The 24,468-nt window shown below is 57.3% G+C and overlaps 1 protein-coding gene and 1 long non-coding RNA gene across 2 annotated transcripts in view; one reads left to right on the forward strand and one right to left on the reverse strand.

Annotated features, from left to right (window-relative positions):
• Positions 1-8,700: 8,700 nt before the first annotated feature.
• Positions 8,701-24,468, reverse strand: part of ELFN1 (extracellular leucine-rich repeat and fibronectin type III domain containing 1) — a 60,957-nt gene continuing 45,189 nt past the window's right edge. Inside the window, exon 3 of the mRNA XM_011977543.1 lies at positions 8,701-12,364. Within this exon, the coding sequence (XP_011832933.1) occupies positions 9,584-12,070 (2,487 nt within the window). The 5' untranslated portion in view covers positions 12,071-12,364 and the 3' untranslated portion in view covers positions 8,701-9,583. The remainder of the gene's footprint in view (positions 12,365-24,468) is intronic.
• Positions 14,333-18,063, forward strand: LOC105537852. The gene is made up of 2 exons (XR_001005786.1): positions 14,333-14,435; positions 17,480-18,063. It is a non-coding gene; the product is annotated as an uncharacterized LOC105537852 (long non-coding RNA).

Here is a 24,468-nt window from a genome sequence, read left to right on the forward strand (position 1 = left end):
GGTGGCTGTCCTCGTTTAGAAATTTAGTCCCAGGAAAGGAAGACTCACAAATACTTTGGACTTAAGGACACCAGGCACAGCCGAAGGTGACGGCACTTATTAAAAGCAGAGAGATTGGCCGGGTACATTGGCTCATGCCCATCGTCCCAGCGCGAATTTCAAACATTAATTCGAAATAGACTATGAATTTAAATATAAAAAGTAAACTATAATCTTCTAAAATAAAATATAGCAGAAATACTAGAACATCTTCAGGACCTCTGGCGAGGCAATGTGACACCAAAAGCATGATCTACAAAATTAAAAAATGGATCAATTAGAACTCAAAAAGTTAAAAAAAAAATTCTTGCCTTCTAAGGATGAAAAGACAAGCCCACAGGCAGGGAGAAAATATTTGCAAAGCACACAACTGACAAAGGTGTTGTTTCTAAAAAAGTGTAAAGGACACTTAAGACCCCACAGCAGAAACAAACAAAACATTTAGAAAATGGGAAAAAAGGCCGGGCGTGGTGGCTCACGCCTGTAATCCCAGCACTTTGGGAGGCTGAGGTGGGCAGATCACCTGAGGTCAGGAGTTCAAGACCAGCCTGATCAATATGGTGAAACCCTGTCTCTACTAAAAATACAAAAATTAGCCAGTTGCAGTGGCGTGTGCCTGTAGTCCCAGCTGCTGGGGAGCCTGAGGCAGGCGACTTGCTTGAACCAGGAAGGCAGAGGTTGTAGTGAGCCGAGATCATGCCACTGCACTCCAGCCTGGGTGACAGAGTGAGATTCTGTCAAAAAAAAAAAAAAAAGAAAGAAAGAAAGAAGAAAGGAAAGGAAAAGAAAAAGAAAGAGAAAAAGAAAGAAAAGAAAGAAAAATAAAAAAAGAAAGCATGAAAGAAAAAGGAAAGAAAGGAAAGAAAGAAAAGAAAGAAAGGAAAGAAAGGAAAGAAAGAAAAGAAAGGAAGGAAAGAAAGAAAGAAAAGAAAGAAAGGAAAGAAAGAAAGGAAAGAAAGAAAGGAAAGAGAAAAGAAAGAAGAAAGAGAAAGAAAGAGAAAAAGAAAGAAAAATAAATGAAAGAAAGAAAAAGAAAGAAAAGGAAAGAAAGAAAGGAAAGAAAAAGAAAGAAGAAAGAGAAAGAAAGAGAAAAAGAAAGAAAAATAAATGAAAGAAAGAAAAAGAAAGAAAAGGAAAGAAAGAAAGGAAAGAAAGAAAAAGGAAAGAAAGAGAAAGAAAGTAAGAAAGAAAGAAAAGAAAAGAAAGAGAGTGAGACAAAGGGGAAAAAAAGATGTAAGGAGACATTTCATCAAAGAAGAGGTACAGAGGACAAATAAGCACCCGTATAGGTGTTCACCATCAGTAGATACCAGAGAATAGAACTTAAACCACAGTGAGATGTCACTATACACTGTTAGAACGGCTAAAACAGAAAATAATGATATGATCCAATGCCAGTGAGGGTGTGGAGAAATTTCATCTCACGTACATTGGTGGCGGACACAAAAAATGGGTGCAACCACCCTGAAAAACAGTTGAGCAGCCAGCATGCACTTACTATGCACCCCAGCAACTGCATGCCTGTGCATTAACCCCAGAAAGATGAAAACTTAAGTTCTCACCAAAGCCTGTGCGTGAATGTTCATAGCAATTTATTTGTAGTGGCCCGAAATTGCAAAACCACCCAAATGGTTTTCCACAGGTGAATAAGGTTAAACAAACTTGGGTGTGTCATCTATACAATGGAATACCACTCAGCGATGAAAAGGCGCAAACTAAACCGTTGATTCATAAAAGAACCTGGGTGGACCAGGCACGGTGGTGGCTCACGCCTGTAATCCCAGCACTTTGAGAGACTGAGGTGGACAGATCACCTGAGGTCAGGAGTTCGAGACCAGCCTGGCCAACATGGTGAAAACTTGTCTCTGCTAAAAAATACAAAACTGAACCGGGTGTGGTGGCAGGTGCCTGTAATCCCAGCGACTTGGGAGGCTGAGGCAGGACAATCGCTTGAACCTGAAAGGCGGACGTTGCAGGGAGCCGAGATCGTGCCATGGCACTCCATCCTGGGCAGCAAGAGCAAAACTCCATTTCAAAAAAAATAATAATAATAAAAGAATTTGGGTGGCTTTTAAGGGCCTTATGCTGAGCGGGGGAAAAACGCCTCAAAGGTTAAATAGGGTATGATTTCATTCATATAACGTTCTCAAAATGACAGAAATGGAGGAGAGATTTGTGGCTGCCAGGCAAGGGGAGCATTGGGGTGGAGTGGGGGACGGCAAGATCCCTGTGGTGACGGAACAGTTCTGAATCTGGACTGGGGCAGTGGTTACTGAAATCTATATATGTGGGGTAAGTTCGCAAAGAACTACACACGCGTACATGCAGGTGAATGCATGTGCAGGCTGCTAGGAACTGAATCAGATCTTAGTTAACAGAATGACACCCAGGTACAAGCTGACTTCCTGGTTTTGATACTGTACGCCGGTTACGTAAGGTGTCACCACTGGGGGAAGCTGGGTGACTCTATTTTTACAACTTCCTGTGACTCTATAATTACCTCACATTTAAAGTAAAAATTTTAAAGACTCCTAGAAAGTAGAACAAAAGGGCCATGCAATGGGGTGAGAAGAGATACTGAGAAAATCACAGTCACCCAAAGAGACTGTCCCTACGCCCCACCAGAGCCCACATCCCCACGTTCTCTCCCTCTGAGGAGGAGCAACGGCCAAGTCCAAGACCTGCCTGGCCAAGGCCAGCCCTTCCATGGAGCACAATATCTCATCCCATCTTACTCAAGCATTGCTCTGGCAATTCTCTCCCTCTTCCTGTTTTCTCAAGCCTGCCAAGGATGGTTGATAGACAGCATCATACTCGATGCGTGGAGAGGAGATCGTTGAATACAGACGGTCCAGATCTTACGGCATCACCAACGTTTTCTTCTGCACTGGATCCTAAAACACACGGTTATTTCCCCATCTTCATGCACCACGCCCTATGCCCCATCTGGGGGAACAGAGGCTCCAAACACCCGTTGTTACAGAAAATAAAGAGATACCTCTTTGCACATCCGCCTGCAGGGTAGAGATGTCAAGCCCGCTGCATTTTTAGAGAGAAAGGGCTAGAAAGGCAGATACTGATATATTCCCATGGTGAGCTCGGGGTGGGGAGAGCAAATGACTTCTGTTTCCTCCTTTGTTTTCTAAAGTTTATGTAGCAAAAGGATTACTTTTGAGATAAGAAAAACATCAATAAAAGTTATTATTCTTTAACATACTGGCTGGGTGAGGCAGCTCACACCTGTAATCCCAATACTTCGGGAGGTCAAGGCAGGTGGATCACTTGAGTCCAGGAGTTCAAGACCAGCCTGGGCAACATAACAAACTGCCATCTCTACAGAACAAACAAACAAAAAAACAAACAAAAAATAGCCAGGTGTGGTGGTGCGAACCTGTGGTCCCAGCTACTTGGGAGGCTGAGATAGGAGGATCACCTGAGCTCAGGAATTTGAGGCTGCAGTGAGTCATGATGGTGCTACTGCACTCCAGCCTGGGCGACAGAGCAAGACCCTGTCTGAATAGAATAGAATAGAATAGAATAGAATAGAATAGAATAGAATAGAATAGAGTAGAGTAGAGTAGAGTATGATAGAATAGAATAGAATAGAATAGAACAGAATAGAATAGAATAGAATAGAGTACAGTAGAGTATAATAGAATAGAATAGAATAGAATAGAATAGGAGTAGAGTAGAGTAGAGTAGAGGTATGATAGAATAGATAGAATAGAATAGAATAGAACAGAATAGAATAGAGTACAGTAGAGTATAATAGAATAGAATAGAATAGAATAGAATAGAGTATAATAGAATAGAACAGAATAGAATAGAGTAGAATAGAATATAATAGAATAGAACAGAATAGAATAGAGTAGAATAGAACAGAACAAAAGAGAACAGAGTAGAGTATAATAGAATAGAATAGAATAGAATAGAACAGAGTAGAGTAGAGTAGAGTAGAGTAGAATAGAATAGAGTAGAGTAGAGTAGAGTATAATAGAATAGAACAGAATAGAATAGAGTAGAGTAGAATAGAATAGAATAGAATAGAATAGAATAGAATAGAATAGAATAGAATAGAATAGAAAACTGTCAATAGCTCCCTATGCCCAGAGCCCTACTGTCGTTTCTTCACACTTGCAAAGCAGGCCACCGAGCCTGGCTCCACCCTGTCCCTAGTCTCAGCAGACCAGGCCCCCTCACTGCCCCATGGTGGCCCCTCTGGGTGGGCTCAGGGGTCTGTGCTGTCTGCACTTTGGCCCCTGCCATCCTCTCTGGATGGAAGTCCGCTCCCTGTCCCCACCGCCTTGTCTCTGCCACGCCAATTCCTGTTTGTCCTTCAGGGTCTTTTTGTTTGTCTGTTTTTTGTTGTTTTGTTTACTTTTTTTGTATGTGTGTGTTTTTTTGTTTTTTTTTTTGTTTTTTGGTGAGACAGAGTCTCGCTCTGTCGCCAGGCTGGAGTGCAGTGGCGCAATCTCGGCTCACTACAACCTCTACCTCCCGGGTTCAAGCAATTCTCCTGCCTCAGCCTCCCAAGTAGCTGGAATTACAGGCGCCCGCCACCACACCAGGCTGATTTGTGTATTTTTAGTACACAATGGTGTACTATGTACCACAGTGATGTAGATGGGGTTTCACCATGTTGGTCAGGCTGGTCTTGAACTCCTGACCTCAGGTCATCTGCCTGCCTTGGCCTCCCAAAGTGCTGGGATTACAGGCATGAGCCACGGTGCCTGGCCACCTTCAGGGTCTTGAGCGATCACCTCCTCTAAAGCCTCTCTGTCCCCAGTGGAGATGACGTCCCCTACTCTGTGGCTGCCCCCTGGTCAGCCTCCCCCATCGCCCACTCCAGGTTGTCTCTGAACTGTGGACTGAACCTTGTGCACCCCATCGTGGGTTCCCTGGCGTACTGGCCATGCAGCCAGCAGGGAGCCCAGCAGGAGATGGGAGGGAGATTGGGGGAGGAGCCGGGGTGGGCACGTGTCCCCAGTCCTCCTGTGAGGCTGCCCAGGCCCACTGGGAACTTCCCCTGAGGTCCCTCTCCAGGGCTCCGTGGGCTTCTCTGCACCTCTCTCTCCCTCCAGGTTCGGGGGCTCTCCTCCTCCCCCTCTCCCAGGGGGCCAAGGTGTGCCGTCAGCTTGGTGTCTCTGGAAATGGCCCCTTCGTAGGCAACCCCTTGAAGGATTCTACTTTGGGGTCTCTGCTCTTTCCTGTTGGGACCATGGCTGACACATTCTTGGTGGAGAGGGGGGCAGACAGCATGTCTAGCACACAGTAGGCCACCGTGGCTGACATGTTCTCAGTGAGGAGGGGCAGGCAGCGTGTCTAGTACACAGCAGGCTCTCTCCGTTTGTGTGCTAAGCGAATGCGTGGGTGGCAGAGACCTGGGGCCTTGGGTTTTCTGCTCTTCCGGCTCTGCCCTCTGCCCCAGGGAGGGACACCTGGACTCAGCCATGCCTTTGGCCTCGGTGCATAGAGGCCCCACCCCCATCTTTGCCCTCCCTGTCTGCAGCCTTGGCCACGGGCCCCTGGGCTGGGGTGCCCTGTCCACGCTTTTCCTCTGAGCTCCGCCCTGTGGCTCACCCTGGCCTGTGGGATGCCAGCAGATGTGACCCTGGGGTTTGCTCCCTTGGCTATCGCCACAGGAACCGGCCTGTGCTGGCTCGATGGAGGATGGGAGACTGTGGGGAAGAACCCGTTCCTCCCTGTGCCCCCAACATGAGAGTGTGCCCTCTTGCCAGCCGCCCCCCGAGGGGCCATGCCGTGCTGTGGTTGTGGGTTAGGCAGCATGAAAATGGCAATGGATAACCAGTGCACTGCAGGAGGGGCAGGCGTTGGCATCCCCCGCTGGACAAACGAGGAGACTGAGGCAGAGAGGGCCAGTGGCTTGCTGTGGTCACACAGTCCTGGGGTATGGCCTGGGCCTGAACCCTCACTGTGGCTTAGCCCTTGTCTCATACATGAGCAATAGCTGCCCTCCAGCTGCCCCTCGGAAGCTGGGCACCCATCCCAGCTGCAGGGCAAGGCTGGCCCCAGAAGATTTCCTCCTGCTCCTGAGCCCAGCTCTGAGCCCACAGGGCACCAACCCCTCTCACCTTGGCAGCCTCCACCCACTTTCTCACCCAAACCAAATACCACCCCTTCCAGGAAGCCCTCCCGGCTCTTCCCAGTGGGGAGTTCCCATCCTTCCTGGACCTCCAGTGCCTCCCCTGCTGCCCTGAGCAGGGTCACCCCCCTCTGCACTAAGTGTTCCACCAGCGTGTGAGCTCCCCGGGGGCCGGGACTAGGCTGGGCTCCTCCCTGTGCCCACACAGAGCTTGGCACAGAGCCCTGCACACAGTAGGTGCTTCATAAGTGTGTGTCTCCTCCTGCTTACATCCTGTCACCCCCACCATGACAACTTCAAGCAAGGGCATGGGAACTCGGGGCTCTTTCTCCCAGGACTGGCTGAGCGTTCGCAAACACTCAGGGCCAAGCCCCACGGCTCCCAGGAGGCCTGAGCTCCCAGGCTGGGTGTCCCGGCTGCTGAGGACCGTGCACCTCACCACTTGCCATTTTCCCTTGTTCCTCTGTGGGCCCTTGACTCTCCCTGGGCACCTGCCCTCCCACACACCCGCCCTTCCTGGCCAGCTGCCGGGTGTCCCCAAGGCAGGTGCCTCTCTTTGGTGTCTGCCCTTCTCCCGCATTCCCTATAAATAGCCCATCTTTGCTCCTCGGTGAAGGGAAGCGTCGGGCTGAGAAAGCCTGGCCGCCTCTCTGTCCCATGACCAGACAGTCATCGAGTTGCTGTGTGACCTTGGGCATGCCAGGGCCCTCGCTGGGCCTCTACCCGTCAGCCCTGGATCCCGCTCCTGGTACCCGCTCCTCTCCCCTGGGCCTGGCCTTGTGGTCTCCAGCAGTCTCCCATGCCCTCCCGGGACCCCTCATGGAGGATGGGGAACTGCCCAGGGCTGGGAGCCTCAGGTTGACCGCAAACCTTGGGTCAAATGGGGAAGAGCTGGTGACGCAGCGTCCTCAGAAATGGCCCCCTTTGGAGGGCTGAGTCACAGGGTGCCCATGGAGCCCACCCAGGCGTGCACCCCCGGAGTAGGCCTCACACTCCCAGGACCCTGGTGGGGTGACCTGAGTGCAGGTGGCAGGACCAGGCTGGCTAACCTGGAAGGGACAGATGGGCCCTCAGTTCTGTGGCCTCTGGGGGACTGGCCCCTGGGCTTCTGCTCTAAGGAAGGTCCCAAAAGCTGGAGACAGCGACAGAGGAGAGGGGTGAGCTTCCTGTCACCGAGGGCATGCAAGCAGAGGCTGCCCCTGCTCCTACCCCCATTGGCCCTTCCTCCCTCCCTCCTTGTCCCCCACTGGGTCAGGCTGAGACTGGGTGCCTTCTTGGGGACCTGTCAGAGCCTGAAAACCAGCTTCCATCCCTCCAGTTCCTGCCCTGGAGTCTCCTGGGTTCCTGTTGCCTCTGGGACCTGGCTCTAGTCGCAGCCTCCTGCCTCCCTGGGTCTGTGCCAGAGTTCAGACTGGGGTTGGGTCTGCCCTCAATGGAGGGGTGGGGTGGGGGCTCAGCAGCCGGGACTTTAGGAAGGAGAGGGGAGGGGCTGTCCAGGCAGGCAGGGAGGGGTGACAGGGAGCTTTGACTCCCAGTCCCAGCATCAGGCAGGTGTCTGGACCCCGGGGCCATGTGGGAGGGAAGGGCCCAGGGCGAGGCGTTCCCCTTCCCAGCAGAGCCCTCCCCCTGAGCAGAAAGGCAGCTCTGCATGGGGTGCAGGGCTGGGGCGGTTTCCCTGGGTTGGGTACAAGACCCCCACCCAACTGGCAGGTGGATTCAAGGGCCTGGGAGTGGAGTCTCTTCCTCAGACTCTCGCTCTGGCTCCTGTAGGTGGAATAAGGGGCACCCCGTGCTCTGGGCAGCAGGAAGCCAGGGACTCTCTCCACCCTTCCCCAGGGATGCTGAACAAGCTGGTGCTTGTCTCACGTGGACCCCAGCCTCTTATTCACTCAGAACAGGGGCCACACAAGGGCGGGCTGTCTGGGGGAGGGGTGGTGGGTGAGATGCGTGGGGAGGGGCTGCAGTGCAGGGTCTGGCTCTGGGCACAGCATCCTGAGAGACCCCTGCAGAATTAGGGGTCTCTGGGCACCTCCTGTAGCTGGGGCTCTGGCGACGGCAGGGGAGCCCACCCTCACACAGACGCACCCTCCAACCACCTCACGCTCACACTCACTCACATGCAAACCCACACCATCGACTCACCCAGAACCTCACTCCAGAGCCTCTGGGCGTCCCAGGCCCACTCACAACCCCTCAGCCGCTGGGTTCTGCACACACCCCGCTGGCACGCACAGCCAGACACACACAGAAGCAACCCGGCACCGCAGATCCACCACGCCAAGACCCTGCTCCCACCCATCCTCCCGCTGCCACCTGAGCTCGGCTCCTGCCTGCCCTGTCCACACTGGTTCTCAGACACGCTCCAGCCCAGTGGGGGCCGCCCATCTCCCAAGGGTTCCCACGTGCACCCCCCTGGTCACACCATGCTCTCGCCAAGAGAGCACAGTATGTCCTCACCCCAAGGCCAAAATCAGTAAAACCACCCCCAAAAACGGGACGTAAAAGAAACCTCAACGCTTTCCCTGAAACCCACAGTAAAAACCCAGGACAAACAAGCATTTGACTTCTTTTCCTTTGCAGATTTTTTTTTTTTAGTAGACATAGTCTTTTTTTTGTTTTTTTTTTTTAGTAGACATAGTCTTTTTTTTCTTTCTCATTTTACAGCAAACATTGCAAATATAGAAATATTTTTTTCTGTACAATAGAACGACTACAGTGTACACGGGGGCTGGGCTGGGGGACGTGTCTCCCAGCCCTCGGCCCTTCCGGCCACCCCGGCCGTCCACAGGCACAGCCTCCACCCACCCTGAGTCCAGCAGGGCTCCAGGACCTGTCCCAGAGGCCACCTGGCCACCGGCATTCACCTGACCCTCTGTGGTGGACTCCGGAGGCGGCAACGAAGAGACAGACTGGACAGAGAATCCACAGAAAACCACGGACCGAGGAGATCACGCGAGGGGCCACGAGGTGGCCACGCCGGCCACACCCCCCACGGACGGCGTTTTATGTCTTTTTAAAAGAACTTGTATTTTATTATATTTTTTTATAAAAGGAAGAAAATAAAGAGAGAGGAAAAGAAAAGGCAGAGAAGACTCAAAAGAGGAAAGATAATGAAAAAAAATCCCCACCCCCACCCCCCATCCCTAAGACACAGTTTTCCGAAGTCCCTCGTGTGTGTGTGTGTATGTGTGTGTGTGTGTGTGTGTGGACACGTACCACCCGGGGCGGCGAGCGCATCCCAGGACCAGCCACAGGAGCTCGGGACGTGTCCCCCTTGTCTGTCCCCGCCCGCGCCCCCCTCGCCTCTGCAGGGCCCCCCGGCTGTCACAGTTGCTGTGGTGGTGTGCGTGTGTTGGATGCTGTGGTGTTGTGCGTGTGAGTCTCTGGGTGGATCCTGCATCCTTTTTGGTCCAGTGGGCATCGCGGGTCTTGGGGGGGGGCTCAGGACTTGTGCTGGGCCGACACGCCCTTCCAGTAGTCCAGGATGTCGTGCAGATCCTCGTCTTTGGCGAACTGAACCTTCTTGCGCAGCGCGTGGCCCGCGGCCATGAACTCCTCTTCCTCCTTGTGCCGCCGGCGGCTCAGTCTGAAGCGCTCCCAGATGCTCTGGGAGGCCCGGCAGGTGTACTCGGGGCTGGAGGAGTAGCTCAGGCTGTGGTACTGCGGGGACAGCTGCGAGTAGGCGAGGTCGCGGGGCCGCGGCCGGGTGAGCGGCTCCAGGATGGACGCCTTGCGCCCCAGACCCTCGTGCGCAGGCGGCGGCGGTGGCCCGGGGGGCACAGGTGGCTCGGCCGGGTGGGAGCCGGGGTACGAGTGCCGGTGCTCGCCGTACTGGCGACCCTTCTCGGCCTCGGCCCGCAGCACGGCGGCCGCGGGCGTCACAGTGAGGATGGCGTCGGCCGCGGGGGAGCCCTTCTCGATGTACTTGGCCTCGGCGGCCGCGGCCTTGTGCACCCCAACAGCCTCGGCTCGGAAGGCGCGGGGGCTGCGCGCGGAGCTGCCGGACGAGGCGCTGGCACGAGGGGGCCCGGCCGCCTCCACGCTGTGGTGCCGCTGCAGGCTGTGGCCGAAGGCGTCCTTGTACCCGGGCGCCAGGAAGCCATGCTTGGCGGCCAGCGGCTCGGACAGCAGCACCAGCGGCGGCTCGGCGGCGGACACGGGCCCCGACTTGACGCCCTGGAAGGAGGTGGACTCGGACTTGAGCGCGTCGATGCAGTTGTTGATGATCTGGTTGACCTTGTCCACCTCCTTGGCGATAGTGGAGATCTCGGCCACCGAGCTCTGGCTGTCAGGCCCCGGCCGGCCCAGCTCACAGTCCCTGCGTTCCGGAGGGTCCCCGGTTCGAACCTCCATGTAGCTGCCCTTGCTGGCCTTGGGGGTGTCCGCGCTCTCCACCAGCTTGTACTGCTCCACCTCGCCGGCCACAGGCAGGTAAGGGATGCGCGTCACGGCCTCGGGGCCCAGCAGCGGGCCCTGGGACAGCGGGGCCAGGCCGGGCGCCTCTAGCTCTGGCCCATACTTGAGCTCGATGATGGTCTTCTTGAGGCTGCCAGCTGCGGCAGCAGAGGCGGCCTTCTTGTGCTTCTCCTCCTGGCGCCGCCGCCTGCGCAGGCAGTAGTAGACGGCACCCAACACCAGCACCATGCCGAAGAGGCAGCCCAGGATGGTCATGATGTAGTGGGTGGCCGTGGAGGGGCTGGGCACCGGGCCGGGTGGGCTGGGGAGCCGGGGCAAGCAGATGGTGAGGCAGGTGTGGTTGTGGCGCAGCCCGGCGCTGGTGGACACCACACAGTAGGTGTAGTTGGTGAGCGTGAACAGGTTGGTCAGGCGGATCTCCTCCTGGGCCTTGGTCAGCCTGGACACGGTGGAGGCCTTGCTGTTGTTGAAATGCTCCAGGGTGTACATCCGGTGGAATGGGCTGGGCAGCTGGACAGTGATGGTGGCCGAGTTCTGGGTGAGCTGCTTGACCTTGATGAGGGGGCGAGCCTCGGCCTGCGTGGCCAGTGTGGGCAGGGCCACCAGTGGCGTGGTGCCATCCCCGGAGAAGCACTCATCATCGGCACAGGGTATGTCACTGGGCTCTGGAGGAGGTGGGGGCGGCGGGGAGCGGCCCGGCTGTGAGCGCCCGGGTGCCGGGCGTGGGGGCCCGACCACCTCAGCCGCGTACGAGTCCTCGGTGCAAACTGACTGCAGTTTGCTGAGGATGCTGCGGTGGCCGCGGCGGCCCTGGCCCAGGAGGTAGTATCCGGAGTAGACGGGCGGCGACTCGCACTGCATGCGGTCGTAGGTCTGCGTGGCATTGGTGAAGGCGGCCAGCCAGCGCAGGAAGCCCAGCAGTTCACAGGAGCAGTAGAAGGGATTGCTGTAGAGCTCGCACACCGACAGCTTGGCCAGGCCGGCGAAGGTGCCGCTGTTGAGCTGCTGGATGCGGTTCATGGACAGGTCGATGTTGACAATGTTGGGGCACTCCCAGAAGCTGCTGGCCATGACCACCTCGATGAGGTTGGCCTGCAGGTACAGGTACTCCAGCTTGCCCAGGCCGCGCAGCATGCCCTCTGTGAGGTTGCGCAGCCGGTTGTAGCCCAGCTGCAGCACCTGCAGGTTGAACTGGCCCGAGAAGGCGCCATCCTCGATGTAGCCGATCTCGTTCTTGGTGAGGTTGAGGTACGTGAGGTTGCCGAAGCGGCTGAGCGAGGCATACTGCACGCTGCGGATACGGTTCTCGTTGAGCCGCAGGTCCACGATGGTGTTGTTGATCTGCTGTGGGATGGCCTCGTAGGGCGGCTGATTCTGGCTGCAGATGGCCAGCCACACGAAGCCCTTGTCACCCTCGATCAGCCAGCAGTCCCCGCGGGCCAGGCCGCCTGCGTGCAGCAGGGTGGCAGCCGCCACACACACCCACAGTGCGCCCCACCCACACCCGGCCATCGGGACCGCCCTGGAGGGAGCCCCAACTCAGCCTGCCCAGGGGGACCAGGTGGGGGGGCCAGGCGGCAGCCCCCAGAGGGATGGAGGGGCGGGAGGGGGAGGTGCCTGCACTCTCAGGGGTGTCCTGTCCCAAACTGCATGGCCGCGTGACGTAAGCGCGGGGAGGGAGGGTGCCTCCCTCACGGCCGGCCGTCTCTCGTCTTCCGCCCCAGTCCTGCGGTGACTGAGGCCTCCTGCCCCATGGGCCTGGGTGTCCTGACGGTTCCACTGGCTCCTCCTGCTCCGACGTTCCTGCTGCAAGACAGAAGAGAAGACAGCGGTCAGGGGATGGCCAGCATCTCACAGCAGCGCATCTGAACGTGGGCTGAGTCCCTGCTCCGCTGAGCCCCCTGGCCTCTTCTGTAAAACACAGAAGAAAACAGAAGCCCCTTCCTCAGAAGCCCCTGGGGGGTCCTGAGACGGGTCAGGATAAGGGAGGAAATGCTTCACCCTCCTGTGGAGGGGTCTCCTCGGCTCTCGGGCCTCAGTTTCCTCATCTGCAAAATGGATGGGGCACTACCTGCTTGGCCGGGCTCCAAGGTACTGACAGCCCAGAATTGAGACCCCCTGAAGCCCATTTCACTCTCAGCACAACCCTGGTCGGATGAGGAAACTGAGGCAGGGGACTGGGACCTAAAGTCGCTTGGCTGAGGAGTGACGGGGCTTCTGCCGGCTGGCTGCGGCCAGGGATGCGCGTATGAAGGCCCCCGCTGGGCACGGTGCCTGTCGCCTGCCGCTTCTGCTCCCAGGAGGCCCGGCCGCAACGGCCCTGGAGCCGCCTGTAGGAGCTGCCCCGTGCACCCGCCGCTGGGCCCCCAGCCCACCGCACAGAATCCTTCCAGGGCGCGGGCTCCGCTCCAGCCCTCTGGGAGGGAGGCACCGGGAGGTATTCTGGCCTGTCCCGGGACTTGTGTCTACCAGGTCTCGGTCTGAGCTCGCCTGCCCTGTGTCCCCGGCATGCTGTGCTCCCTCTGGGCCTCAGTTTCCCCAAATGAGCCAGCTGGATGGTCTCTGAGGGTGTCTACCCGGCACTGGGACTTGGCACTGTCTGCACCTCACCTTGGTGGAGTGTGGCCACCTCCCTTCTGGAAGGAAGGGAACCGCTTGCTCCGCCGAGAATTTCCAGGTTCTGCTCATCCTCCCCAGGCTGGGAGACGGACAGCTCTGAGGCCCCTGGGGGAGCCAGATGCCTCTCCCGCCATCCTCCCCACCACCATACGGGGTCCTCTGCTCTATTCCTCAGCCTCCACTGGACCCCGAGGGTCTCCAGGCAGGACGGTGCCTCCTCTATCTCCCTAGTGTCTGCTGAGCCTGGACACAGAGGATGTAGGGACCGAGCCATAGGGGAGGAAGCCCCAGGCAGGAAGCACCCTGCAGATGGGGCTGGAGGTACGTCCGGGGAGCGAGGCACGCCGCTGGGCTCCTGCTCCCCCACGGACCCCCCACCACTGCCTTCGAGACAAGGGGGCCCCTGGTGTGCAGCCTCACCTCCTGGCCGCCTGTGTCTCCCCTGCAGGATAGAGAAATGGGTGTGTGTTTGCTTGTTAGTATGTGGATTTACAGCCGGCCTCTGCCACCGAGCCGTGGCCTGGCATGCATCCAGCTGAGTGTATTTCACTGATATTGACGTTTGCAACTAGTCTGCACTGAAGCGGTTTAAATTAGAGAAAAAAAATATAATGATGTAAAATGGGTTTTTTCCTCCCTTTGGAAACTTCATAAAGAACAATTTTGTTCCAGCTCCTGGAGAAGAGTCTATTTCTGATTTAAAGAGGAGAAGTCAGACGGCACGGGAGCTGTAGCGAGGTCCTAGCAGGCCTCGGGGAGCTAACCCAGGGCTTGGCCTGGAGTGGCCAGGGGACACCCAGCTCAGCCGGGTGGGACCTGACTAGGCCCACTCAAAAATGGCTCCGGGGGCTGCTTGGGTCGGGAAAATGGGGTCCCCACGTGGTCTGGTTGGATGTGAAATCCACCATCACGGGAGAGTCAGCGCTGTCTCAGTCACCGTCATGCCATGTGCACCTGCCATCCCGCACCCACGCCAGCCCCTCCGTCCCTCCCCACCATCCCTCCACCGTGCCCAGACAACCTGTGCCAGTGCTGGGATTTAGCTTTCCCAGGCCTCTTGGGGGCCCAGGTCTCAGGCAGAGGCGCGTGCTGGCCGGGGGCGGGCCAAGGGCGTGGGGCGGATGGTGTCCGGCTGTGCCCAGCCTCCGGAAGGGCGGGTCTGGCCAGCGGCCGCGCAGGAAGCGTGTAGGAAGCGTGGCGCCTCAGCCCACAATCGTAATCACCTTTAATCTCTTGCTCAAAATAACCCAAAGTCAAGGTAAGGAGGATTACAGGGCCTAAAAGCCCTTATCACAGGCACAGGGAGGAGGCTTGGGGCCTGGGGCTGTCCAGGCTCTCCTGGGCCTGGCAGCTGAGGGCTGGAGGGCTGCGTGCTTATGGGGGTCACGTGTGTGTGTGTGTGTACGTGTGTGTGTGCATGTGTGTTTGTGGACACATGTATACCTACGTCCACCCACACACGTGTTTGGTACACGTGAGCCCTCGTACGTGTGTGCCAGGTTGCGTGCGTATGTGCGTGTACAGATGTGTGTGCACAGGTGTGTACACAGGGCTTGTGTACATAAGTGCACAGGCCATGCTCACTGGGGCACTAGGCAGAGCAGGTGTCACTGAGGGCGCCCTGTCTGGGCAGTGAGGCCTGGGGCCCTGGTGTGTCTGGGGCTAAGGGGAGGCAGGTGTGGGTGGCATGGGTGCAGCTCAGAGTCCCCCAGATTTCCTCATGTTCACACATGCATGGGGGTCTGTATGTCTGGCATGTTGCATGCATGCAGGAAACATGCTCTAAGTGTGCAGCAGTGGCTGACATCTCCAGAGCCCAGCTGGGCACCACACTGTCTCCTGCTTCCTGGCTCACCTGGTTCCTCCCCTGCCAGCCCTTTTCTTACCACCATACCCTACTCCCCGCATTGTGAGTATAAGAATCTGTGCATCAGACTCCTTGGGAGTGGCGCTGGGAGCACAGCCTCACCTCCCCGCCCGGCTCTGAGCCCTCCTCCATTGGGCTGGGCGGCCCATGTGATGAGGGAGGGAGGCCGTCCCCAGCCCAGTGTCCAGCCCTCACCTTCCTATTCGGCCCCTGCCCCAGAGTCCAGGTGAGCAGGAGCCTGACCTACAGGGGCTTGGGGAGTCCTCCCCCGACCCCTAGCCTGGCCTCATTGCCAAGTCTCCTGGGCAGGGGGATCTTCGGGGCATATGGGTGTGACTCCCCGTGTGGCCAGCGCCCTGCCAGTGAGGAAGGGTGGGCCCACAGCCCCGTAGGAGGCACGGGATTTTGCCCCCTCTATGGCCCGAAGCTTTGGAGGGGCCCCAAAGTTTTCTTTTCTTTTTCTTTTTTTTTTTTTTGAGACGGAGTCTTGCTCTGTCGCCCAGGCTGGAATGCAATGGCGCAATCTCAGCTCACTGCAACCTCTGCCTCCCGGGTTCAAGCAATTCTCCTGCCTCAGCCTCTCAAATAGCTGGGATTACAGGCACATACCACCACGCCCAGCTAATTTTTGTACTTGTAGTAGAGACAGGGTTTCACCATATTGGTCAGGCTGGTTTCGAACTCCTGACCTCAAGTGATCCACCTGCCTCCGCCTCCCAAAGTGCTGGGATTACAGGTGTGAGCCACCACGCCCAGCCAAAGGGCCCGAAGTTTTCATTCTGCAGCTCACTTCACAGTGGGGAAACTGAGGCACAGAGAGAGAAGGACTTCTCCAAGGTCACACTGTGAGTCAGCCCTGTGCAGCCTCCTGTTGGGGGCCAGGGGGACAGGCTGGATGGGTGCTGTGCTAGGAAGGGTTCAGGAGGCGCCCTGGGTCTGGGAGCCCCCAAGGGCAGAGGCTGTAGACCTGGCACAGGAAACAGGGAAAGGCTGAATCACCCAGGAAGGTTCTGGACGGACCACAGGCCTCCCAAGGCCCTTTCCAGCTGGGCTCGCTCACTCAGTCATTCTTGATGCCCTCGCTGATCCACACGCACACCTGCCCCTGTACCCCGCATCCTGTGATCCACTCATTAAACGTTTCTAGAAAGGAGTGCTGGCCGGCATGGAGGGCAGGTGTGGAGACCCCACATGGGCGCTGCTCTCCTGCACAGACCCGGGCCCAGCCCTGCTCCCCTCCTCAGCACACTTGCAACCTCAGACCCAGAGGCTAGCATGGGTGTGGACCACAAGGCCTCAGGGAGGCCAGCAGGCCCACGGCAGCCCTCGGGAGGGCTGCTCCCCGCTGCCTGAAAGGAGCTCCCCTTGCTCTCAGCCCATCTGCACCTGCTCCCGGGGCCTGGCCTCCTGCCTCAGGGAGATGCAGAGGCTGTGGCCCCTCTGGAATGGGCCCTCCTGGGGTCTGATACCTCCAGCCCTCTGCAATGCCATCCTTCCCCTGCAGCTTTCTTGGATGCATGGAGGTTCTGTCCTTGCACCGTCCAGCAGGGCAGCCACAGGTCCCCTGTGGCTCTGGAGCACCAGAAATGTGGCCAGTAGCTGCTGTAATGGAACTCGATACAGTTCCATTGTATCGATGTATTGGAAGGTTCTAGTTCTAGAACCTTCCATAAAACAAACCAACTTGACCTGCGTGCCCTCCAGCCTCTGCCTCAACGTGGCAGGTTTTCTCAGAAGGATCGGCAGTGGTTTCCATCCCCCTCCCTCACCTCCTCTTCCATCCTCAGCTCCACCCCGTCCAGCGTCCCCCCCTCGGGCCCTCTGAGCTGTTCTCACCAAGGTCACTGGCGACCTCTGCCCTTCCAGTGCCCATTTTTGTCTTGCTCAGCCTCTCAGCAGCCCTTGGCCCAGGCAGCTGCTGGCTCCCTCCTGCAGCCCTCTCCGCTCCGGTGTCCCAGCTGCCACCCTCTCCATCCAGGTTCCTTCACTTTCACCCCGACTCCACATGTTCCAGCCCAGGCTCGGTCCTCACAGCCTCCTCTCCCCAGCACTCCCAGGGGGTCTCGCCCTGTGGTTTTGTCTCCGTGCAGCTGACCCCCGATCTATCTCGAGGCCCTCGGCTGCCCCCGACTTGAGGATTCTCTCCCGTCGCATCTAAGTGGCTGCTCCAAGATCTTGTCTCCTGGCATCTCCCTGCTCACCATCCACTGCATTCCTCCACCTAAAGTTGATGCCGCATCCTGGACTCCTCTCTTTCCTCCCCCTACACCTGGTCCAACTCCAGTAGCATCTAATCCACCTGCAGAAGCACCCGGAATCCCTCCATTCCCACCACGACCGCCCTGGTCCAAACTGCCCAAATCCACTTCCGGCAGGGATGACGCCCTTGGCTCCACCTCATCTCCTGGCACCCAAAATCCATTCTCCCTCCACAGCCAGAGGGAGCCTCGCTAACCACCAAGGCAGTCCTGCGGCCCCACCCTTTGCGCAGCCCTGAGGGCATCCAGTCCTCCGCGCGTGGCGGAGAATCCAGCCTCCAAACACGATCTCCAGGGCCCACCGGATCTGCCTCTGCGCCTTCTCGCTCCCTGTCCCCGATGCACACCCCCTTCCTGGCTGAAGACCCTGCACCAGCCACCCCTCCACCTGGGAAGCTCCGGCTCCCTCCTGTTGTTCAGTCCAAGATGCAGCAGCATCACCTCAAGAACTCTCCCTGCTCTGCACCCCGAATTCACTCTCAGCCCCCACCTAGCTTAAATCCTGGCACTTCTCTCTCCCTGATGTTGTGCTTGGTTATTTACTTTTAATTCATGTTGGAGCTGCTCCTGCCACTGCAAGAGCAGGAGCTGTGTGTCCTGGTCACTGTGGCATCCCAGGGCTGGCGTGGTGCCTGGCAGCCAGTACTGGACAGACTCGGGCCACGCTGCGCACGGGCTGGGATGCGCCAGCTCTGCTTCCTCTTCCGTCGAATGGGAGTGAGGACCACTCTTCCCAATGGGCCTGTGGTTTCTCACAAACATTAGCTTCCTTTTGTATTTTTTTAAAGAGATGGGTCTCACTCTGTTGCCCAGGCTGGAGTGCAGTGGTGCAATCACAGCTCACTGCAGCCTTGACCTCCTGGACTCAAGCCATCCTCCTGCCTCAGCTTCCCAAAGCACTGGGATTACAGGTGTGTGTCATCATGCCTGGCCATCCTTTTCACATTTGATCAAGCCCATAAGAGTTTTTACCCCCTCAGGAAAGATATGAAGTGCCCACAGGGAGTTAGGGCATCCTAACCCTAACCCACAGGGGGTCCTGCCTCTCAGTTTTGGGCCAGACCCGGCTGGGTCATGCATGTCCCCACCAGCTTCAGTGTCTGATGCCCCTCACCCAGATGGAGAGAGGCCTCCACGTGCCCGGCCATGGGCAGCCACGAGAGCACCACAGGCCATGCCATGGGACACGGGACCACGCACCCTTTGTGGTCTGGATGGGAAGCCCCTCAAGTGAAGGGACTGGCCAAGGTCGCCTGGGCTATTCGGGGAAATGGGCTCCCAGAACGACTGCATTCACTCACAGCCGCTGGCAAGGTCTGCTCGTCGCACGGAGACCTCGGCTGTCCTGGGGGCATCTGCCTGTCCCAGGCCTGAGCCTACCAGGCTTCCATCTCGGGACAGCCCTGCCTCCCACAGGCAGCGCCTGGGTTGGGGGGAGCTGGAAGGGGCAGCCAGCATAGCCTATTCACAGAGAGTGCTTACTAGGGGACAGACACAGAAGCCGGGAGAACAGAGAATGGGGTCAGATGTTAGGCCCGGTGACCCTGGAATGTGCTCAGCTCTGGGCCTGTCTGGAGGGTGGAGAGGGGCAGGAACCAGAGTCAGTGGCCTCCGGAAACAGGAGCACTCCTGGGACCCAGTTGCTAAAGAGCTCTGTCCAACAGGCTGTGACAGGTAGTGAGCCCCCCATCAGCAGGGGTGTTCAAACAGGAGCAGGCGCGCAGGGCAGGGCTGCCGGGAGGTGGGGTGAGCGGGAATGCCCCTGACCGAATGAGCTGGCCATTTCAGGAAACGTTGAAGGTGGAGGGAACACTCAAAAGGATGGAATCTGAAGCACATTTGGCCTTCCTGAAGAGGTTCTCTCTCCTGGATGGGTGGAGGGTGAGTGGTTTAGCATCTCAGAGTGGGACCCAGCCCCCTCGGACAGCAGAAAAGACCCCAGCTCTAGCTGGAACCTGCTGGGATTCAGGGCCAGGGGCCAGCGGGTCAACCCCCTGCCGTGCCCCTGAGACCCAGAGCAGGAGGGTCCGTGTTCATCTCCTGGCCTTGTTCTGTCCACTGAAGATGGGTTGCCAGGCACTGGACATTTAGGAACCATGGGGCCCCTGAAGGGCTTACAGACCACAGCGGGGCCTGCAGGGAAACGGGAGGCCTGGCTGGAGCTAGGGAGGTGTGCGAGACAGCGGGCAACGAGGCCGGGCTTTGGCAGGAGCCGCGGCTTGAAGGGCCTCAGCAGATGAGTAGGAGTTTGTTAGGGAAGGAGGGTAACAGGCATCCCAGGCAGAGGAGGTGTGTTGGAGCCATGAAGGTGGGAGGCCCCTCCAGGGAGTGTGGGGTGCCCAGGGCGCAGGCAGTGGTGGGCAATGCTGGGCAGGAGGTAGGGCTGCAGGGGTAGTGGGGGCAGGTGGAAGGGCTTGAGTGCTGGGAGAGGAGCCTGTTGTTTGACCAGATCATCTCCCCTCCCTGGGCCTCTGCTCAGAAGGGGTGGGAGGAGAGAGCACGGCATTGCTCCCTGAGAATCCTCTCCTGGAAGAAGACCCTCTCCCCTCTGAGTACTGGAGTTGCTGGGAGAACTGGCCACAGCAGGAGAGGCCAGGCATCTGGGCCGGAGCCAGAGTCTGGGGTCTCCAATTCCCGTCTCCAGGCCTCAGTTTCCCCCATCCTAACATGAAATTGTTGAACCAGGCGCCTCCAAGAACTCTTGGGATTGTGTCTGTGTCTCCCTGGCTGGAGCCCTCGTGATGTCTCGTGATCACACTCACACACGCTGCCCTGCAGAGAGCACCCCCCTGCCCCCCAGGGGACGATGGGGACAGTGCGTGTAAGGCGGGCACCAAGTTCCTTCCGCAGCCTGTGTGATCACTAATGAAATCAAGAAATATGGTGGTTCCAGGCTTTTAAACTTCTTACGACTGAATTTGCATAATCACAGCAGCCGTGCTGGGACGGGCGTGCATCTGTCTAAAAATATTGTTCCTCGTCTCGATCATTTAAACCAGATGAGAGGCCAGGGCTGGTCTGGGGCTGGGGCCAGGGCTGGACTGAGGATTCTGCTGATGGAGCGAAGTTTCCAGCCACAGGGGGAAAGGTGGGCAGAGGGCCAGACGTGTGGGGGAGGGGGGCAGGGAGATGGGTGGAAAGCTATAGATCGATAACTTTTCATCGTTCCAATGTTTTGCCGATAGATCATGTTTACTGCTAACGTCTGCCTGCCTCTGCAGTTTGGCTCTCGCCCTGTCTCCCTGGGCTCTGCCGCAGAGCCCATGAGGCTGTGATGGGCATATCAGGGCAGTTGGGCCTCGAGCCGCAAGGCTTGCCACAGTGACCTGGCCCGGCTAGGGGAAGGTAGGCGGCCCACCTGTGCACCTGCTGTGTGAGGGGACGCAGAACCATCGCAGGCCAGGAGACGGTGTTGGCTCTGCCATGCGCCTGCTGTGTGACCTTGGGCATGTCACTTAACCTCTCTTAACCTCAGTCCCCTCATCTGTCAAACAGAAATCATCATGGCATCTGCCTCCCAGGGTTGTGGTGGGGATGCACCACCAGCTACTTAAGGCTCCTGGCATGTTGCTGGCTACAAGGGGGTGCCCAGTAGATGCTCATTTTCTCCTCGGTAGGGGAGGGAAGGTCAGTGCAAGGCAGTGTGGGAGACAGAGCCGCATGCTGGACACATGTGGGTTTTCCTTCAGCACAGTTGCCAGCCCTGGTGCCCACACAGGGGGGCCCATGGAGGGCTCTCGCCAGCTCTGGGGGCAGGGCAGGGGGAGCCTCAGAGCTCCAGAGGACCCCCCAGGCCTGGCCCTCTCTTCCGCTCCCTGCTCCCATCCTATTGTCCAGGGGAGGCTGGCGGGGGATGCACGCAAGGCTGGGGCTGGGAGGGCTGACTCAGCGGGGCTGGCTCCTGGGGACACGGCCACGGGGTTGGATCTGGCAGGCCCCTGACCTCAGCCTTGCCCTCCAGGAGGCCGGGCTGGGGAGGAGAACAGAGGGGACCACTGCCTGCACCACGTTGCCCCTGTGTAAGGTCCCAGTGAGTGCTGGGGAAGGTCAAGGGGCTATGGAAACGGTACTGAGTGCCTGACAACCTTACCATCTGACCTTAGGCCATCCACACAACTCATGGAAGCCTCAGGGCTCCCCCTGCCCTGCCCCCAAGAGCAGGAACGCCCTGTGAGTGTGCAACAGAGAAAAGCTCCTGTTTCCTCCATGGTCCGTTGGTGCGCGGTCCCTCCCACATGCAGAGCCCCTCCCCAGGGTTCAGGGAGGCAAAGGTGTTACCTCAGTTGGACAGAGCGGGAAACAGAGGCTCAGCGTGGGAAAGTCTAGCCAGGAAGTTGAGACTTCCTCACAGCAAGGCCCAGGAAGGCGGCAACAGCACCCACTTCACTGCTACTTAAAAATGCAGATTCCCTGAGCGGGCATGGTGGCTCACACCTGTTATCCCAGCACTTTGGGAGGCGGAGGCAGGAGGACGGCTTAAGCCCAGGAGTTTGAAACCAGCCTGGGCAACATGGTGAGACCCCATTTTTACAAAAAATAAAAAAATTCGCCGGGTGTGGTGGTGTGCACCTGTGACCCCAGCTAAGTGGGAGGCTGAGGCAGGAGGATCCCACGGGCTCAGGAAGTCGAGGTTGCAGTGAGCCATGATTGTGCCACTGCGTTCCAGCCTGGGTGACAGAGTGAGATCCTGTCTCAAAAAAAAAAAAACAGTAAAAATGCAGATTCCTGCCTCGCCCCAGAATACACAGAGGCAGGCCCCAGAGCAGGAGCCAAGGGCTAGGTGAGGCAGCCCCTCCCCAAGGCCCTGGCAGGCGGGGAAGGGGGTGCCTGGTCCCCTCTGCCTCCTCCCAACCAGAGTGGGGAGGGCTCAGGGATGGGGCTGGGACCCTGAGTGCTGCCTCCTGGGATGCACCAGGCTTATGCCGCCGTCCTACCTCTGGACCTGCAGCCCTGGGCTGCTCTGGAGTTAATTAGAGACCCAAACATTTAATGGTCTGTTATGCTTCCACAGGGCATCTTTTAAATTAAAAAACATGATGTATGGAGCCGTTGGAGGGAGAAATCACTTCGCAATGGTTCCCTGCTCCAGCACTGGCAGGGATGTGGGGTGTAGGTAGCTGGCTGGTCTGGGAGAGGAGGGATGACCCTCCCTGGGAACACTGGATCCCCTCTCATCACTGTCAGAAAGTGCATCACTTAAGCCAGGCAAGGGTCTAGGTGTCCAAGGATGCCTGGCAGCCTCCCCATCACACCCTCATAACCCTGGCAGCGGGAAGTTCTATCTTTAGTCTGACCTGAATCTCTCCAGTTGCTTTCAGGGATGGCCAGTTTGAGACTGAAGGCAGAGAGGTGCTGGTTCTTCTCTTCCTAGCAGTACCCTGACCTCCAGGAGCCCCTGAGCTCTGGCAAAGCCTTTCTGATGATGTCAAGCTGGCAGATTCTGTCCCTGTTCTGACCTTGGGTCACAGTCTGGTGGTAAAACAGGACCTCCTCCTAAGACGCTGGAAGGACCATTTGGTGGGACTGAGGCCTGGCTCCCCTCTCCCCGGGCGCAGGTGCACAGGCATGTGGGCTGTTTGCAAGCACAGATCCTGCCGCACAGCAGCGTTACCATGATGACTGAATCTGTGTGTATTTCCTGGCTGCTATTAATTGTGCTAGAGATTTGGGACATGGTTTGGGGGTGAAGGTTAGAAATGAGCAATTAGCCCTCAAACGTTAAACTAATAAGGGAAATAAATGACCAAGCAAAGCCTAGCCTGGGAGACGCCCCCACAGCAAAGCCCAGAAGGCGGCAACAGCACCCACCCCATTGCTACTTAAAAATGCAGATTCCTGGAGCGGGCATGGCAGCTCACACCTGTCATCCCCGCACTTTGGGAGGCGGAGGCAGGAGGACAGCTCAAGTCCAGGAGGTTTCAGCAACGGAAGATGGGCTGGAACAGGGCTGGGATGTGGCCGGCCCAGGCAGGGAGTGGCCCAACCCGGTTTGCTTGGTGACCAGGATGTTTCCAGTTGGAAGGGGTGCTATCTCCTGTCTGTTACTAGAAAGTTCTATCATAACCCCAGGGATGCTGACACAACACCATGAAACAATTACTATCCTACCGCCCAGGGCGCCTCATGCCTCGAAATGACCGGGAAGGCATTTGCTGTCCCCACGCCCATCAGCACCCGAGAGGCCTGTCACCCCCCCCAGGGGGTTCCCCAGCCACCAGCCCTCACTCACACGGTCACAGCATTTCCACTCCCCAAAGCCACCTGTCAGGCACTGCGTGTCCTGGGGACTGGTGTCCCGGCTGCCAAGGAACCTCAGCTGGATCTGGCTGAGCTGTGAAAATAAACATGTGGGCCGGGCGTGGTGGCTCGCACCTGTAATCCCAGCATTTTGGGAGGCCGAGGTGGGCGGATCACTTGAGGCCAGGAATTCTAGAACAGCCTGGCCAACATAGTGAAACCCCGTCTCTACTAAAAGTACAAAAATTAGCCCGGCATGGTGGCAGGTGTCTGTAATCCCAGCTACGCGGGAGGCTGAGGCAGGAGAATCGCTTGAACCCAGGAGGCGGAGGTTGCAGTGAGCCGAGATTGTGTCACTGCACTCCAGCCTGGGTGACAGGGTGAGATTCTGTCTCCAAAAAAAAAAAAAAAAAAAGAAAAGAAAAGAAGAAAAACGTGGCATCTCTTGACCTCATCACATGGAGTTTCCCCGAAGCTTGTTCTGCGCTGTCCCCGCTGTGGCCTGTGCTCGCTTCCCAGGAAAGAGGTTTCTGTAGACAAGGCCAGTGCCATAGCGTGGAGACGCCTGCTTTTGACTTGCATGTCATTAGCAACGTGGGACATGTTTCTCCCCACCGACATGGCTTTCCACCACTTTGCAGCTCGGGGCACTCCACGCCATCCTGAGACGGGACATCCTCCTCTGACTACCAATCTCTTCACTGTTTGAATTCCTACATTTAACTGTCAATCACCTGCAAACCATTTCTCTGGTGTAAAGTAGGATCAAAATTGATTTTCTCCCTTCCCCCAGATAGGCAACAAATTACCCTGACACTAGATTGAGTAATCTATTCTCTTGGGCTGATTTCTGGTGCTCTAGCTCCACCCAGGCTGGAGCATCTCCTGCCTCTCCTCCTACCCCCTACAACCTTGCGTGGCTCCCCAGT

Source organism: Mandrillus leucophaeus, unplaced genomic scaffold (genome assembly GCF_000951045.1).
Source record: "Mandrillus leucophaeus isolate KB7577 unplaced genomic scaffold, Mleu.le_1.0 Scaffold180, whole genome shotgun sequence".
NCBI classification, from domain to species: Eukaryota; Metazoa; Chordata; class Mammalia; order Primates; family Cercopithecidae; genus Mandrillus; species Mandrillus leucophaeus.